This window comes from Eleginops maclovinus, chromosome 7, assembly GCF_036324505.1.
Source record: "Eleginops maclovinus isolate JMC-PN-2008 ecotype Puerto Natales chromosome 7, JC_Emac_rtc_rv5, whole genome shotgun sequence".
Taxonomy (NCBI): Eukaryota; Metazoa; Chordata; class Actinopteri; order Perciformes; family Eleginopidae; genus Eleginops; species Eleginops maclovinus.
In genome coordinates this window covers 24,850,491-24,867,748 of record NC_086355.1, presented here as the reverse complement: position 1 = coordinate 24,867,748, position 17,258 = coordinate 24,850,491, and the positions used below count along the sequence as shown (strand labels likewise).

The following is a 17,258-nucleotide window of genomic DNA, read 5'->3' as shown; positions in this document are numbered from 1 at the left end:
TTGGCTTATGAGACAATATACTACCATTAGCGAGTGGCACAGCCCTTCGTATATTTGTCTGTATACGGCCCTCAGTAAAAAAGGTTTGGGCACCCCTCCCTGATCTAAAGGCTCTGAGTACTTCTTCCACGTTTGTTTGTAGCACACAGGCTGCCTCACACAGCCGCTGCAGGACACAAACACTCACCGTGTGTGGATATTGTAGATACTGTAGGAGGCCATGTAGGAGTGGCGGTAAACCTGCAGCGAAATAAACAGAGAGAGAGAGAGAGAGAGAGAGAGAGAGAGAGAGAGAGAGATTAAAGGATGACTGTCTGAAACAGTAATAGAGAGGCAGCAGTGCCACAGATAATGACATCATGACACAAAATGAAAAGGAAGAAGGCATCAAATGAAACCGGCTGCTGGCTGCTCACGCTGATAGAATCGCTAGACAATGCAATTTGCATGGGTGACAGCTGTGGGACGAGACATTTTAATTCCATCAGAGAAACCATCATCGCCTCTGTACCCAACGCCAGGGAGACAGACATGCTGACAGAGAGGGAGGGATGCATTCAAAGTTACAGAGAGAGGCATGTAACGCTGCCTGAAGCCCCCACATCCCCCCCTCCAGAGGAGGCTGTGGCTGACATGATAATAGACCTCCGACCGGGGCTGCTGATCGGGGATGGTTACAGGCTGCAGTTTTGCATTTCATCATGCAGATGACACTCAGCTGTGATACAAAGCAGGGGAATATAATACAAGAGGAGATTCTGTACTGCTAATGGAAAACCTCAGTAATACACTCCGGTGACAATGAGTGTGTGTGTGTATGTGTGTGTGTGTGGAGGGGTGGCATAATCAACTCTCCATCATCAAAGTAACTTACTCCCGATGAGTCCAATGTGCACATGCATTGATGATGTTTGTTTCTTATATCTTTGCACGTTGGCTACAATGGTCAATGGTGTCCATATTTAATTATTTTCCTTTTGGTTCTATTTGCATAACCTCCATGCATTTAATGTTGCAGTTTAGTAAACCCTGCATGCATGGTAAAGACATGTGTAAGTACACAGCACCTATAAAGAAAAATACAAATAAAAGAAAATTCACTTGACTTTAAGATTATTCAAATGTTTTGTGATAAGTACAAAAATGTTATTACTTTAAATGTTGTAAAAAAAATATTGTTTTACTTTAAAAATAGTGGCGCAAAATGTTAAATAGAAATATATAATGCAGTCTATTTACATGCAAAGTGGTTTTTAATCCCACATTGTATCTTATTTTTTATCTTCTGCATGCATGGCCAAGAGATGAGGGGAAGCAGCACATCAGCACTTTCACAGCTTGTTTCAACTGTATACATAAAGCATGCTCAGCATATTTACAGATGAATACAATGGTTATTACAAATAAGCGAAGGGTTAATCTATAGAGCTAAGGCAACCACGGGACATAAACACATGCTGTTGGAACAGGACATAAATAGTGATCTGCAGAGTCATCAATATGTATGTGATTCAAAAGATACTGTGCCGTCTGTAGCCATGTGATACATTATTTCACACCGATCTCAAAAAAGAAAGTCTTTCTGTGAAACAGGACATGGTGCTCCCTGCTGTAAACTTGGACTGACTGCTGTCCAAACCCTGGTCCAGGGAGACAAGGACTTTTTCAATCAGGTATAGAGCACACTTAAAGCTGCAGAATATGCATGAAGATCTTGGATTTCAGAGCAGTAAGTAAGCAGTGAGTTGTAGTCATTTGCGGTGATAGGGGCAAAGGTTAAGAATGGGGCTCTTACTAAAATAGCAATGACCAGCTAACACAGTGATGTCCCAGGATGGGGCAGAAGTTGATTAAATCTTGATAGCTTTGGAAAACGCTTGTTCTCCATGCAGTAAGTTTACAAACTGGGTATAAATCAAGTAAGCACCAGCAATCGTATTCCAGAGCTCAGCATGTGCACTGGAGATTTACAGCACTATTGCTGACAGCTCATACAACTCCTCATATTAATAATGCAGAGAAATAAAGATTGCATCTCAGGCATGAAAATACAACGAGCTATCAAGTCTATAAGCCACATATCAATAGATTATGTACCTATGTAGGAACAAAGATATGCACAAATATATAAACACCTTTGAGCATTCTGTGAAACTGCCCCAGTGAGGCAGGTGCAGCCTAGCAAACAGGAACAGAAAACAGTCCAACATTTCATTTCACTGAGGCTGTAAAGGTATGAAATGTTGCCAGTGACATATTAAGTGCTCCCCGAACACCTAGAGGGGGTCGGCAGGAGGCTACGAGTGCTCTGGATCATCTTGGAAGGTGTTGTCCAAGAGTTCATTTTGGACCATTCCTTCAAGCTGTCCAGCCAACAGAGGCTTGTTTACCCTCTCTTTCTCAGAAGCCTATTATGCCTGCTGGCAGCTTAATGCTTCCTGCACACAACAGCAAGAACATGACTGGACTTTCTCAATAAATGGCAAACTGGTCTACTGCCATCCATTTCACCGACAGAACACGTCACTTATTTACTTGTTTTCAACTATGCCCGACAGTCGTGTTAGAAGCAAAGCTGAACATGTACAGCTGTACTGAAATGAACTAAAGTGCTGATTCTGTGTCTGTAGCTCTAAATGCTAATGAGCTGCTGCTGACCACGCCCCCCTGAGAAGTGATTGGTTTAAAAAAACACAATGGTGCTCCAGGAGGAGATCCAGTTGAAAAATCTCATCAGCTCATTTTCAGACAGGTTTTTATATAGAAGGATCAGGTTAAAAATAGAGGGGGTCTTTTTTCCTGAAACTTTCAGAATCACTTAACACAGAAGGGACATATTTATGTATAAATGACATGAAGAAGTGGATTTTGCATAATAGGGGACATTTAATGTGTGGGATCAATATGCAGCTGCAGGAGGTTGCAATCATTCCTTATGATAATTATGGCTCATAAGACTGTTGCTGTGTCTCAATTTGTATACTGCCCTTATTATATACTGCATGTTGTCAAAGTAACTGTGAGTGTGTGAAGTACAACTGTGTAGTGTACAGCTGCTGAGCCTTCACAGGAAGTGAGCTAGCTGCTGTTAGGTAGCTCAATTAACCCTATCAAAATAATGGCTACCTCTTTATGTCACCACTATAGTCGTACATAACTGAAATGGGGGGGCGGAAAGTCACATGTATAACATGAATTTGTAAATTGCTGTGTTTAGCGGATGTAGCGTTCCACATTCAACCCTGACAGCTATGAGTGAGATCCATTGCTTTGGTCTACACCCACTTATCTGGGTATTTGCGTAATTGCCATCACTTGAATCAAAGTTATTGCTGAGGAGACGTAATTTTTTTCCCCATCAAAAAGGGACGTTACATTTGCGCTCAAACAGCAGGTCTAACACAATTTGAAACCCTGCATAACGTGACAGGTGCTCCTCACCAGAAGGATCACTTGATTCTAAAAAGTTCTATAGAGTTCTTCGCTCTGGTTTCCTGAGCCGCAGCTTTACTGTGTTGCTAGACTCTTCCCGCTCTCGCACTGTTTTCCATGGAATTTTTTTTCATTGAGTCTCGTTTAAAGAGCCATATGTTTTCGTCAGAAGTAGTTGCTATAGAAGTAACTACAGTATGCTGCACTCCCCTTAAACCTTACACATTTTATAGGACAGCAGGTTTATGTTCCAGTGTTAATGGTATCCAACCCCTGCAGAGTATGTGATTTTCTTTTCCTCCATAGTATAGTTTAAGAAAGTAAACAGATGTTAATGAGGCTTATGGCTGTTATAAAGACATTATACAAAGACTACAAGGAGGTTTTGGATTCCAGCCTAAGCACCCATGAATGGCCCATAACAATAAGCTGGAACATCAATAATAAAGCATCCTTGTTCATAGTGAAAGTAAATGACTGTTTAGAGAGAAGAGGATTCACCAAGCTCCAAGTGATTCATATCGACTTTATGCAGAGCGTCACTTCTAGACACACACTGAATGAACTGCCATTGACACAGGGGTTGAGTGTGCTCAATATAATTTTGCAGACGTTATTACAAATACCTCTGTGTGTTGTGGAGAACTTGGCCAGGAGGAAAAAATGTTATTCTCTAAGGTGCTCTGACACATTTCTCAAACTCTGACACTCTGAAACTTCCGAATTTTCTGCCATGAAATTGAACAACCCTCTACGAGCACCAAATGAGTCCCAGAAGGAGCCCCCCAGCAGCACTCCATTAGAGGATGGCAGGGCTCACACTGAACACTGGCGTTTCTTACAATCTCGATGGTGATCAAACAAAAAAGGTTGGGACACCTTGAACGCTATAGTACAACCATGGCTGTGAGGATGAATGTCTAACACTGAAAGCATGGGTGCCAATATAAAAAAAAAAAAAAATTCTAGTCATATTACAAAGTTGATCTTTGAAGCACATATTGACTTATGATTTGGCTCAGGGCAAAGTCTCTAACTTTCTCATTAAGGGTATTCCCAGGAAAGTTCAAAGGAGTTCCTGTCCTATGGATGTCGATGAATGCTCAATCTGTACGTGGAAATAGTTTTTGAACCCTGTAGAGAGTATGGTTTTAACAAAGTTATTAGTCCAACATTAATAATCTTACAATGTGGCAACTTCTCTTTCATCAATCCATTGTTCTTTTTCTTCTTTAGTTAAGAACATTAAGATGTATACAGTATGCAACCAGGTTGAAAATAACCCATACAGAGAAATTAATAAATATGTAATTTGGTGTGGTTAAAATATCTTGTTAATGCAAAGATAACTCTTAAAAGCTATCTCATAACAGACATGAAAGGGAAAGTGTAATAAATATGTTTAAAAGACACAGATGTATAATTATAAATAGTGTTTTATTTTGAAAGTTCATTCTTCTAACAGGAAGTAGTGATGGTGGATAAGGGTAATACTGGTCACTGATTGGTTCAGGTGGGCATACCTGCCGTTCCTGTCCGTGCGCACGTAGGCGGCGTGCCAAAATAGCGTCATTTCCGCTGGCGCGTGTGGCGCGTTGGGATCGTTTCGCGAGGGCGTGCACCTCCTTCGATTTATAACTTGGTGCCGCGGCGCAGCTACCTACATAGGCCAGTCATTTTAGTGATATACCCACCACAAATTGCAATAGTAATGAAACTTGGCATTTTTGCTTCTTTTGACCCATGTAATAACATAGTAAAAGTCAAGGAAAATCGAGGCATTGGAACACATTCATTTCGAGCAACCACTTTTTGAAAGTTATGCATGAAAATACGTTAATAGAAATGTTATTTCTTTCACATTTCTCAAAAGATGTCAAAAAAAATAAGTGTATGTTGCCTACTTAGAGGTTCTGTGATATATTTATCTCTAAGTTAGGATGTAGTTACCTTATTTTTGTCTTTCAATTGATCACAATGCATAAAAAATGCCTGTAACATGTAGGGGAGAGCGGGGTTGGTTGGCACACAGTTAATTTCCAGGCCTGTAGAGGGTACTGCCCAAAAAATGTAACATTAAAATAAATGATTTCCCTCTTGACCTGAACATATTAAGTTTATCAAAACATCTGAAGGTCACTATCTGTTGAGGTGAGGACAACTTTTCAATTTTGCAGTGTCAAAACAAAAAAAATGCCCCTCCCACTAATACATTACAGAACTGTATTACAAAGAGATATAGAAAATGTATTATATATTTTAATATGAAATTTGAAAGTCAGTGGTGAGTGATGCTAGCTGGCTTACATCATTTTAGTAGAGAGGTGTGTCCTAATGTGGGTGGGGTTGGTTGGCACACTGATTTTGGGGTTGGTTGGCACATGTTAAGCCATTGGGTGCAATTGTATTAACTTATTTGGTTAAAATTAATATGATCTAGTTTGTTTAGAGGTCTATGGGAATAGCCGGCCTGGGGAAGTTTGGCTTCAGTGTCGCTCATACACGTACACACACTCACACACATCACACACACTATACAAACTGTTATTTGGTTAAAAATGGAAAGTGTTGTGTTGAATGTTTATGTTTTCTGGTTCTTGTATGAAGCCCCCCTCTCCCCTAAGGGTAAATACATTGAGATAATTAACGTTTAATAGCCTTTTGTTTTTTTTCAGTTGAACCAGTAGCATGGACGATTGCGTTTTCTGCGGCAAGTCTCTCGGCAATGGCGAACAAACCACGAAATTAGGTGCCAAGGGGTGTGATGGAATAAGCAAGGCAAATGACTTACGGCAGGCTGATATAAGTGTTGCACCTGGACAAGTTGTACACACCAAATGCAGGAAGGACTTCTGCTCCCAACTGTCTATTGAGCGAGACAACAGAAAACAGAGATATGACTTTACTGGTGGTTCCAGCGGCACTGTGTGTGCGCATCGATCTGCCAGTCCTGCGTTTCACTACAGTGAACACTGTTTGTTCTGTGGAACACCAGACAAGTACCAGGGCAGAGAAAAAACACATAAACTTATACCAGTCCGAACAATGGACTTCCAGAGGAAGGTTACAGAGAGCTGTGTTGAACGCAATGATGCATGGTCAGAGACAGTAAAGGCTCGAGTAGAATTCGCCCAGGACTTGCATGCCGCTGACGCAGTCTATCACAATATACTGTATGTAGCATAAACTTCAGAACTGGGAAGCAGATTCCTCGCCAGTTCCTTACAGTGCCAAGCAAGCGACCTAAGTATGGTAGACCGGTTGATGTCACACGGAATGATGCATTCATAAAAGTTGCAGAGTACCTCAAAGCCAATGACGAGGAACAGACAACGATACCGGATCTCATAGAGAAAATGGGGGAATTTCTTGCTGGAACTGATTGCACACCTTATGGATTCACCTACATGAAGGAATGTATCCAAAAGCACTTTGGTCAGGATATCACCATCGCTGAAATAAATGGCAAAGAGAATGTTGTGACCTTTCACCACAGGGCCTCTGCGATCATTCAGGAATTCTATCAAAGGCCAAAGGAGACATCATCTGAAGCTGAGAAGATGAGACTGATTAAGACGGCAGCAAAACTGATCAAAAGTGATGTCAAATCCGTTGAACAGTCGATAGATATGTACCCATGTTCAACTGAAATGACCTCAACAGAAGAAGCCATGTCGTTCCTACCTGAATCAATAAAACTCCTTCTTCAAACACTCTTTGTGGGCCAAGATGCTGATAGGAAAGTTGGTTCTCTAGGCCAAGCAATCATGCAGGCAATTCGTCCCCGAGTGCTGCTGGCACCCCTACAGATAGGACTGGGTGTACAGATGCAACATCATTTTGCATCAAAGTTCTTGATCGACACGCTCCATGCCCACGGATATTGCAGTTCTTATCGTGAGATACAAAGGTATGAACGGAGTGCAGCAGTTGCACTAGGGACAGACATACCAAACTACCGGCCAGAGCAGGTCATCCAATATATGGCGGACAATGTTGATCACAACATCCGTACAATAGATGGCCTCAACACATTCCACGGGATGGGAATGATTGCGTCTGTCACTCCAGGTACCCGGACATCAACAAGAGTGCCACGTGTGTCTGTGACACTGAAGGATGTTGTAGCTGTGGGCCGGATAAACATCCGACATCTGACATCACCTTGCGATGGGCTAGATACTCTGAGGTATGAGGTTCTACAAGATGAGATGGAAAAGGACAGATCTACCAACCTTGACCTCTGGAAGCTGTCCCTCACATTGCGCTCACCACGACCAGCATGGTCTGGCATGATGCAAGCCGTGCACACTGGTGTACATCCAGGTCAGTCTGCAGTCTTCCTGCTTCCCATGAACAGCAGTGATCCAACTTGCATCTATTCAACATTGACATTTCTATCTGAGCACGCCAAACAGTACAACGCAAAGGTCATCATCACATTTGACCAACCACTTTGGTGGAAGGCGCTTACCATCATCGAAAGTCAATCGGAGGGCAGTGACTTGCGTAAGATTGTACTGCGCATGGGAGGCTTCCACATGTTGATGAGCTTCTTGGGGAGTATTGGAAATATCATGTCAGGATCTGGACTGCGCTCTGTTCTGGAACTGGTGTATGCCGAGAACACTGTAACGCACATGCTGCCTGGCAAGGCATATGACCGAGCTATCCGTGGGCATCTCTTGGTTGATGCAGCACTGAACACTCTCCTCGCAGAAAGGATACTTGGTACGCTAGTGCCTACTTGTTTGCAGGCTAAGGATGATGGTCCTCAGGGCACTTTAGGAGATGACGAACCAAGTGAAGACGAGATAATGCAAAGCATAGATGATGCACAGGCAGCCATGGATCCACATGATACCGAGTCAGTGTCACAAAGTGTGGGAGCTGGACCAGTTGACCTGTGTGAGCTACGAGACCTGTATGATTCATTGATGAAGGGTGAGGGTTCCACTGAAGATATCCTTTCAGCCCCGGTTCTGGACTCTGTTCGTGACATCATGAATGTTGCCCGACAATCGATGAAGGATCTGCGTACTGCACAGCTATGGCTGCAATACATGGACATGATAGACATTCTGAGGACATTCCTGAGGTCGGAACGCACTGGTGACTGGCGTCTGCACATGCACGCTTTGCACGACATGTTGCCCTACCTGGCAGCTGCAGGCCACAATCTCTACACCAAATCTCTTTACGTCTACCTGCAGCGACTGTCACGACTGTCTATTCAGCATCCCGAGGTCCACCATCAGTTCCAGAATGGATATCACGTAGTGCGGCGCTCAGATCGGTACTGGGCCGGCTTGTCCACAGATCTTCTGATCGAGCAAGTGCTCATGAGAAGTGTGAAAACCACAGGGGGACTGACAAGGGGTCGTGGCATGAGCGAGTCGCAAAGGATCACATGGCTGCTGTCCACCCCCATATGTGCAGAGGTCAACATGGCCTTGCAAGACTACACATCAGTGCAGTATGGGACCAGTGACCAGCACAAAGAACAAAGAGCAGCTCGACAAGCACGGGACACAGATGACACGCACAAACTCATTGGCTACCTGTCATCAAAGGATCCCTTTGGAAACGATCCAACTCTGCAAAGCATTGACACTGGCATCACAGCTGGAGATTTGGTCAATGCTGACCAAGCAGCGTCAGTGGGCAGGAAGATCTTAGATGGAATGGTTGACAAAAAGGTTCTTGATCACACGTTCAAGAAAAACAATCAGGTTGTGACTTTTGACACACATTCATCCGTGAAAACTGGCAAAGAATCTGTTCTGATAGATCCACAACTGTTGTTCCAACGTCTGAGTACGGCAGGATCACGCTGTGATGACCTCACTGATGTCTTCAAGTACGAACTATGCAGTTACCCACCAGCACTGTTTCAGACCATTTATATCCTGCTTGAGGCCTACAAGCCAGCGCTAGCTGAGGCCATTTGGAAACAACTCCCCCTTGCCGTTCGCAACACAGTGCTGCCACAGAATGTGCAATATGTTCTGGATGGTGGGGCATTGCTACACAGAATTCCTTGGAGTTCTGGCGAGACCTATGAAGGAATCTCCAGTCACTACGTACGATATGTTAGAGACAGGTATGGTAATGCTGTCATAGTGTTTGATGGATATGTGAGCGCACCCTCCATCAAAGATGTAGCGCACAGCAGGCGCGTTCGATCTCACAGCAGTCCCCTTGTCAACTTCACAAAGGACATGGTATGTACTATGAAGAAAGATGACTTCCTTGCCAACCAAACAAATAAACAGTGCTTCATCAATCTACTGAGTGATGACCTTCAACGGCAGCACAACGATGTTCTTCATGCAAGGGCAGATGCAGATGTCCTCATAGTGGAGACAGCCATTGCATGTGCAAACACCAAGGACACTGTGCTAGTTGGCGATGACACCGATCTTCTTGTTCTCCTATGCAGTCGTGCTGGGCCCACATCACACAACCTGTTCTTCCGACCTGAGCCTAAGCTGACGTCAAGGAGGCAAGCAAGATGTTGGAATATCGGGCAAGTGCAAAAGACAGTTGGACGCCATGTGTGTGACAAGCTTCTTGTCGCACATGGACTCCTGGGTTGTGATACTACGTCAAGACTGTACTCAATTGGCAAATCAGCAGCTTTGAAGAAGCTGAACTCCAGTGCGTATTTCTCCGAGCTTTTGGCAACGTTCAACACTCCTGGAGCGTCGAAAGAGGATGTCATGACAGCTGGAGAGAATGCCCTGGTTTGCTTGTATAATGGCCAGCCCGGGGAAACACTGGACATGCTGAGGCTTCAACGCTTCTGCCAGAAGGTTTCAACAAGCACTGTCAGAGTTGAGCCTCGTACCCTGCCCCCTACATCAGCATCTGCAAAGCAACATTGCCTACGGGTGTATGTTCAGGTTCAGCAGTGGCAAGGAGTTGGCATGGATGCCAATGGTTGGGGATGGGCTATCCGTGACGAGAGAATGGTTCCCGTTATGACTGAGATGAAGCCTGCTCCAGATTACCTGCTAGATGCCACCCACTGTGGCTGCAAAGCAGACTGCAGCACCCGACGATGCAGCTGTCGCAAGTACAGCCTGGAATGCTCTTCCGCCTGCAGTGAATGCAAAGGACTTCACTGTTCTAATGTGACCTTGCCAGAACCAGAAAGTGATCCAGAAGAAGATTAATAATTTGTCAATGTGGTCTGGTACATGGAGATGTTCATTCAATTCATTCATTCAGATATCGTTTTTTGTTTTTCAGGATTTTTCTTGTAATAAAAGAATGCTGAAATGATTATTGCACTACTTCTTTTCATTGAATTTTCATATCTTCAAGAGATAATTACAGGAAATATCAACGTTCATGTTTCCAGAGACATATTCAAGCAATGGGGCAGGAGAACATGAACACCGACAGAAATGTCCTACCCTACCCCCCAAAATGCATTACACTTTGAAGCTGGCATGTGGTTAAAATACATTATAACTCCATTGAAGCAATGTTTATATACTAAGATATGAACCTGTTCAGATAAAGCCATCACATTGCAGGCCTCAGGGACATAAAATTGCAAGATCTGATTAGGATTTATCAAGAAAACAGTTGTCTAAAATATACACTGAAAATTGTATGCAGATTTTCTCTTAAAACCTTCTCTTAAGGATTGCAAAATTTGGGAATGTTCCAATGCTCCAATTTTCCTTGACTTTTAGTATGTCATTCTCCACTACATTTGACATTGAAAAATGTCTGTTTCATTACTATTGCAATTTGTGGTGGGTTTGACCCAAAAATGGCATAGAATGACTGGCCTAACAAGCATGGATGAGCAGGAAGCACGACTCTGCGAGCAGGTTCGTCTGTACAGCCCCCTCTATGACCCTTCAATGCGGGAGCATAAGGATTCTCTACTTCTTGCTACTCCAGCGGTGTCGACGGTATTTTCCTTAGCAGCGATGCCTATCGTTCAGGAGAAGACTGCAGTCAGTCGAGAGCACCCCCCGCACAAGTATATATGGGTATGTCGCGGTGTTGACGTCACAGTTGGCGCGCGCAATCACCAATCCGGCAGGTATACTGGAGCCTTTAGCATTGAGACTTGACTGAAAAAGTCCGGGCACAGAGTGAGTGAAGTTGAAGGTTTTTAGCAAATACTTATGTAGTTTTTTTTTTTTTTTAAGATTATCTACTCGAGAGTCTTCATCTGGATACTCTTTCTACATGCTGTCTGCAAGAAGCTGGATATATTTATACTCTAAGTTTGTCATACAGTTATCCACCTGTGTATAGCTTGGGGGAGGAGTGTTTAGCATTCATTAGCAAAATGAATGGACTCTTAGCCCCTGTATAGCTAACACAGCTCTCGCTATAAGCTCCAGTTCGGGTTTTTTTGGAATGGAAATCATGAGGATGTATATCAGTTTGACACAGTGAGGGGGTTTTGGACAGTACCGGACAGACCATGCCATTGCTGAACATCTTCCCGCCATCATGACTTGTCATCTGAGACTGAGAGAAGGTAAAGCTGCAGTTAGGAATCAGAGTTGTTAAGGTTGGATTTCCACGTTCTCAGCAACACATCAGGCCTGCAACTTGAGGGGTTTTATTTAATTGTATATGCTGGTGTGTGTGTGTCAACGTTAGCTCACCTTGTCATTGGTGTGTTAACGGGGATTTGGCTGACAAGCTTTCTAAAAGCCGGCGATTCCACAGAGGACAGAGGCTGCAGATCTTCAACACTCTCTCTCTGAACTTCTCTGGGTTCAAGCAGCAGACCCAGAGAGAGTTACCTTCTGGTGCTTTGGCCTGCGCGCACTCCTGTCTGTTTCTGTTCTATTCTCCGAGTCTGCAGCTCTGCATTGTGAGCCTGCAGCTCTGCATTGTGAGCCTGCAGCTCTGCATTGTGAATCTGTTTCTGCAGCCCTCTTAACCAACATTAAACAGGCTTACTGAGTTACTATTCTACCGGCACAATTATTTCTCTGGTGTCAGAATGTCTTGCGATGTTTGTGAATTCTTAGAAACAAAACACCACATCATTTCAGGTTAAAATGTGCTGTAACTGCGTTACTGAGAATTGTAACGGGTATTATATTGTCAACATGTAATTAGTAATGCGTTATATTACTGCGTTCCGGCAAAAAGTAATGCATTGTTTTAATTCCATAGCTTTCGTAATGCTTACGCCCAACACTGGTCACGTGGCCTAAATCAAGCTAGGACCTTCTTTGTCATAAACCATTTTACACAAAGGTTTTTGAACATACGTTTTTTATACGAGCGAGGGGTTCCCTAAAATATGAAAAGGATCTTACATATTTGTATTCACATCAAACCATGCAAGCTAAATAGGTCCAGAGTATCTGCAACCTTCCTAGAGACTAATAGGATTCTACAAATTGGAATACTGTCAACCAAACCATTCAGTTTCTATTATTAAAGGATATTATTGATTTTTTATTACTGGCTCATAAAGACATGTTTATGTATAAATGCTACCAGAGAGGGTTTCAAACTATGAAGAGAAATGAGGTTCATGACAGAGTTAAAGGTGAGCTAAAAACATAAGAAAGGAACTGCATCTTGCTTCTTTGTTCACAGAAAATATTAACTGCACATTCCTTTGTGAGAGAAGGCAGAGAGGCCCGAGAGAGGGCCAGCAGGACATATTGAAGAGAGGCCCCTGGGTACTCCACGAATGACAGGAGAGTTATGCTAGAGTAGAGAAGGATTAGATGATAGGCTGGATTAAATGGTTAAGAGGGGATGAGATTAGAAGGCCTGCATCAGAGAGTGTGTGGACGAGAGTAGTGAATGGTTTGACTGGCAGGAAGATGTGGAGAAATGTGAGTGTGAAGTGGAACAGTTTTGAATGTGATCACTTTGACTTTATGTTAAGACACAATAGGGTGTTTAATAACCTGGTCATTAGTCAATTTGATCCCACGGTTAAGAGAGAATGTGATGTATGTAAGGACCAGGTTGAAACCTGTATGCATGAGTTTGTTGAATGCAGAGAGCTTGTTGAGTATTTTGGAAGGATGAAAGAGTTAGTTAGCAGATGTTGGAATGAATGGTATGTAAGAGAAATGGAATGGAAGGAGTTGTGGTTGTTTGGTGCGATTGTGAAGAAGGATGAATGCAATGTGTCTCTGCTGAATTATGTTCTGAGCCACGCAAGATATGCCGTAAAACTAAGGAGGAACAGTGCCCATTATGAGGGAAGGTTGAAAAACGTCTGGAGCCTTTTCTTAAGGACCACAAAACGGGACATACAAATGCTCTATAATAGCATGGATAAAGAATGCTTTAAGGAAGACTTTGTAGTTGGAAGCTCCTTTTTATCCGTTGAGGAAGACGTGTTGACTTTCAACTTTTCAAATGAATATGGATTGTGTTGAAAAGGGAAAAAAAAGAGAAAGAGGACTCAGTTCAAACAAATGAAAAGACATTGTTTTTATGGGGGAATGTCATGCCTTATTGTGGTGTGTTTTTTCTTGATTATGTTTTGTTTCTTTTTTTATTTTGATAACAGTTTTGGTTTTTGGTGGAGGGAGAAGTGCTTGTTGTGTGATGAAATGGTGGTACAACAAAATTGTAAAAATGTAAATATACTGTAATATATATAATATAATATAAAATAAATTTTTATAAATAAAAGATTAAAAAAAGATGATAGTCTGGACACCCGGAACTTGTGAAGCCAGGAGAGGAGGACTCTGGCTTTCCTCCAACCAGAACCCAACACGCACCACACTCAAAAATACACATTTAACATCTCATAAGGGACTGCCCCTTTTTCCTTCACAAAGTATAAATATTGTGTGATGTCACATGTCATGCCTCCCTCTCCGAGGCTGTATCCAGTTCTTATTATACATCCATGGTTCAATGTCATCTAAAACAATCCAAAGCTCTAGTTTATCTTCAGCTCACTGCAGACATTTGTGGCAGCGGGGTATGGTTAGGGTGTCGGCTGCTGGAGTGGTGGGAGTGGCTCAGCCAGAGGCCAGACACCTGATCAGAATCAGGTAATGAGGGGCGGATTAAAATCATGGTCGTAACCTGGTTCTGCTCTCTTTTGCAGTAGACGGGGGCCTGAGTGAGGACTGTTTCCCCTCGCCCGCAGGACGAGAGCCACTAACCGCCAGTACCATTCTGAAAGTACTGTTCCGTAATAAAGATTTCATTCTGTTTCAAAGTACCGAGTGGTCCTTCCATCATTGGGAACGTAGGTGTGAATATTATTGAGTGACAGGAATCTACAACCCTAGAGTAAAACAAAGAGAAAAAACAAACACTCAGAGTCTTGGGAGTGTCACCACCCACTCCCTGCTTGGCATCAGCCCAGCTAAAAGCAAAGAGAAAATCGATAGCCTGGCGGGAGCATCCCCCCGGGTGGATCTGTACAGTGGAGAAACATGTCTGACCAGATGACTACTAAAGGATAACAAAGCTGCAGGCTGTATGCTGAGGCAGGCTGAACACGTCTGCTGCCGTGACCATGTTGCTGCACTTACAGCTATAAAGCCTGGGGTTTGAAGTCCACTCTTGTGACACTGCGCCACCTCCAATTATTATAGGACTATTAAAACACTATTTCTGGGTTCTAAGATGATGCGACAAACTATATTTGCTTCACTCTTTGGTCCGGGATCATTCGCAGAGATAAATACGACCCACTTCTAAAGCAAACTGCATGCTTGACCCTCTGCTTTGATTTGGTCAAGCTAATAAAATAAGATATCTTTAAACTTCCTACCTAATTTTGTGCTTATGACAGAAAAAATAGCACTAAATGCTCACAGTGTTTTAAAGAAAACTACAAAATCACTTGTACTTGTGTATATCTGCCAAAGGTTCTATTGTCTTTAACACTGTACTCAATAGAGTTTTCAGCAAGCCCTGACATCAATACAAATAGGTCCAAAGGGGCAAAAAATCCAAACATTCAAACCTAACTAGTTAAAATTGGCTTCACTCTCCTGACCTGGGGGTTGCTATAGGGCAGGGTTAGGGTTCCAGAGATATTAAAGGGATATACACATCTGTCGGATACTTTCCATCATCCCACAGTATGTCGTATCGCTCATGCATACATAGCTGAATGAACGTTGTATTTCCATCTGCTGCTCCTTTATGTCTCATAAAATCCTGCATGTATTTAGTAAATGAAACAGCATCTAGGGCTTTGAGAGACAGTGTAAGGGAATTCTCAAAGGTTGAACTTTGTAGCTGTGACCGTATAAAAGTTCAAAAATAAAAGTGGGTATAACTATTCACTGCAGGCGCCACCATTCAGACAGACTAACTGTACTGAGAGGCACGCGGAATACAGAGACACAGGTGGTGTTTTTCCAGGATAAAATGAGACATCAGTTGAATCATTGGATAGCAGAGGGGCTGGAGTGACAGCTGAGACAGTCTCTTCCCTCTCGTGTCCCTTTTGTTTTCGGCATTACATCTGTGACTCCCCACTCGCATTCAGCACTTAGCTCATTTGTTCTCTTATCAGCAGTTTAGGCTCAAAGTGGGACTCTGGAATATGAACTCAACGCACATGAATATGGAATAGATTCCTTTAAAAAAAACCTCCATCGGCATGATTTAGAATGCTTGACAGAAAGTTGTGAGATAATGGCTTTTTATGTTTCGCACTGACAGCCAGAAACAAGTAAAAGCCAGTGTAGCAGTAACACACAGAACAAATGCAAGCGCACAATCCATTTACGCTCCGACAAACAACAGGCTGTCGCTCTGAATCAGCGAGGAATCAGTCAACGTCAAGCCCACACTTCTGTTCTCTATAGCTCAAAGCTAATAATCTCTTATTCTGTTCTTGAAATGTTTTTAAGCTTCAGTGGGTAATGGTCTGAATGTGTGAATTAAGTGGTAGAGAACATGTCACAATGTCCCCACCTGATAAGAAAGCAGTGGCATATGATTGAAATCAGTGTTCCTCACAGTGAGATGACATGTCGAGACTGAAAAGGTCATAAGGATTCACTGACAAGAGTATTACAAGATGTGTACAAGGCTGAACCACAGCGGCCTGTTGTCAGCAGTGACAAACAGGATCCCAGAGATTATGAGCTTTTATCAAGCCTAATCACTCCCACATACAGATGTAGTCAGATAACTAATCCCACAGATAGGTGCCGCTAAAGGAGCTTTCTCCATCAGCTTGTGACAGGAGACTAATTGAGGCATTTTGTTTTAATCCTTAACAAGTCACTTTTTGAGTCTCACATAAATGACGTGGGGCAATACCTCCCCTAGTTACATGAGAAAATTAAAGGTTTTACAGAAGAAAGTCATACATGCCACATCATGGTCCCTGAACACTGCTCCTACTGACCCAGCTTCAGCCTCCTGAAGCTCACTGAATGTATAATGACTTGTATAATAACGTTGAGAGAAGCTCTCACCAGTCTTAAAACAGCTGCAGTGGAAAGGTAAGTCTTACTTGAACAATTTTGTATTACATTTCTTTGATTTCATTAATATTTAGTTTAGCCCTAGACAATGTGTTAACACATTTTGTTCATTTAAGTTGGTCAGAGTACTCTTGTGTGAATGTAACCTATCACATAAAGCATGTTTTGACTGTTGAGATATAACTGAAATGGGCCTTTCAGCCTGGGTCACATGTTGGCCCATTCCTAGATTACACTACAATGTACTCAGAAAGTAAATCAAGGAGGCAGTTGTTGTATTTGATGTATACTACTTAAATAATCGTTATGAACATGTTATTTAAGTAGGCCACGTAGCTGAAACCATGTCCTTACTATTATTTCTTTTAGATGGAAGTTCTTTGGGTAGCAGCTAGG

At 42.7% G+C, this 17,258-nt stretch overlaps 1 protein-coding gene across 4 annotated transcripts in view; it reads right to left on the bottom strand.

Moving 5' to 3' along the window:
* The window catches only part of LOC134867715 (inactive dipeptidyl peptidase 10-like), a 679,335-nt gene that overhangs the window by 406,901 nt on the left and 255,176 nt on the right, over positions 1–17,258 (bottom strand). For all 4 annotated transcript variants that reach the window (XR_010166171.1, XR_010166173.1, XR_010166172.1 and 1 more), the window contains exon 6: positions 188–240. Coding sequence is in view for 1 of the 4 variants with exons in the window: in XM_063888497.1 (XP_063744567.1) it covers positions 188–240 (53 nt within the window). In the remaining 3 variants the exon portion in view is untranslated. The remainder of the gene's footprint in view (positions 1–187; positions 241–17,258) is intronic.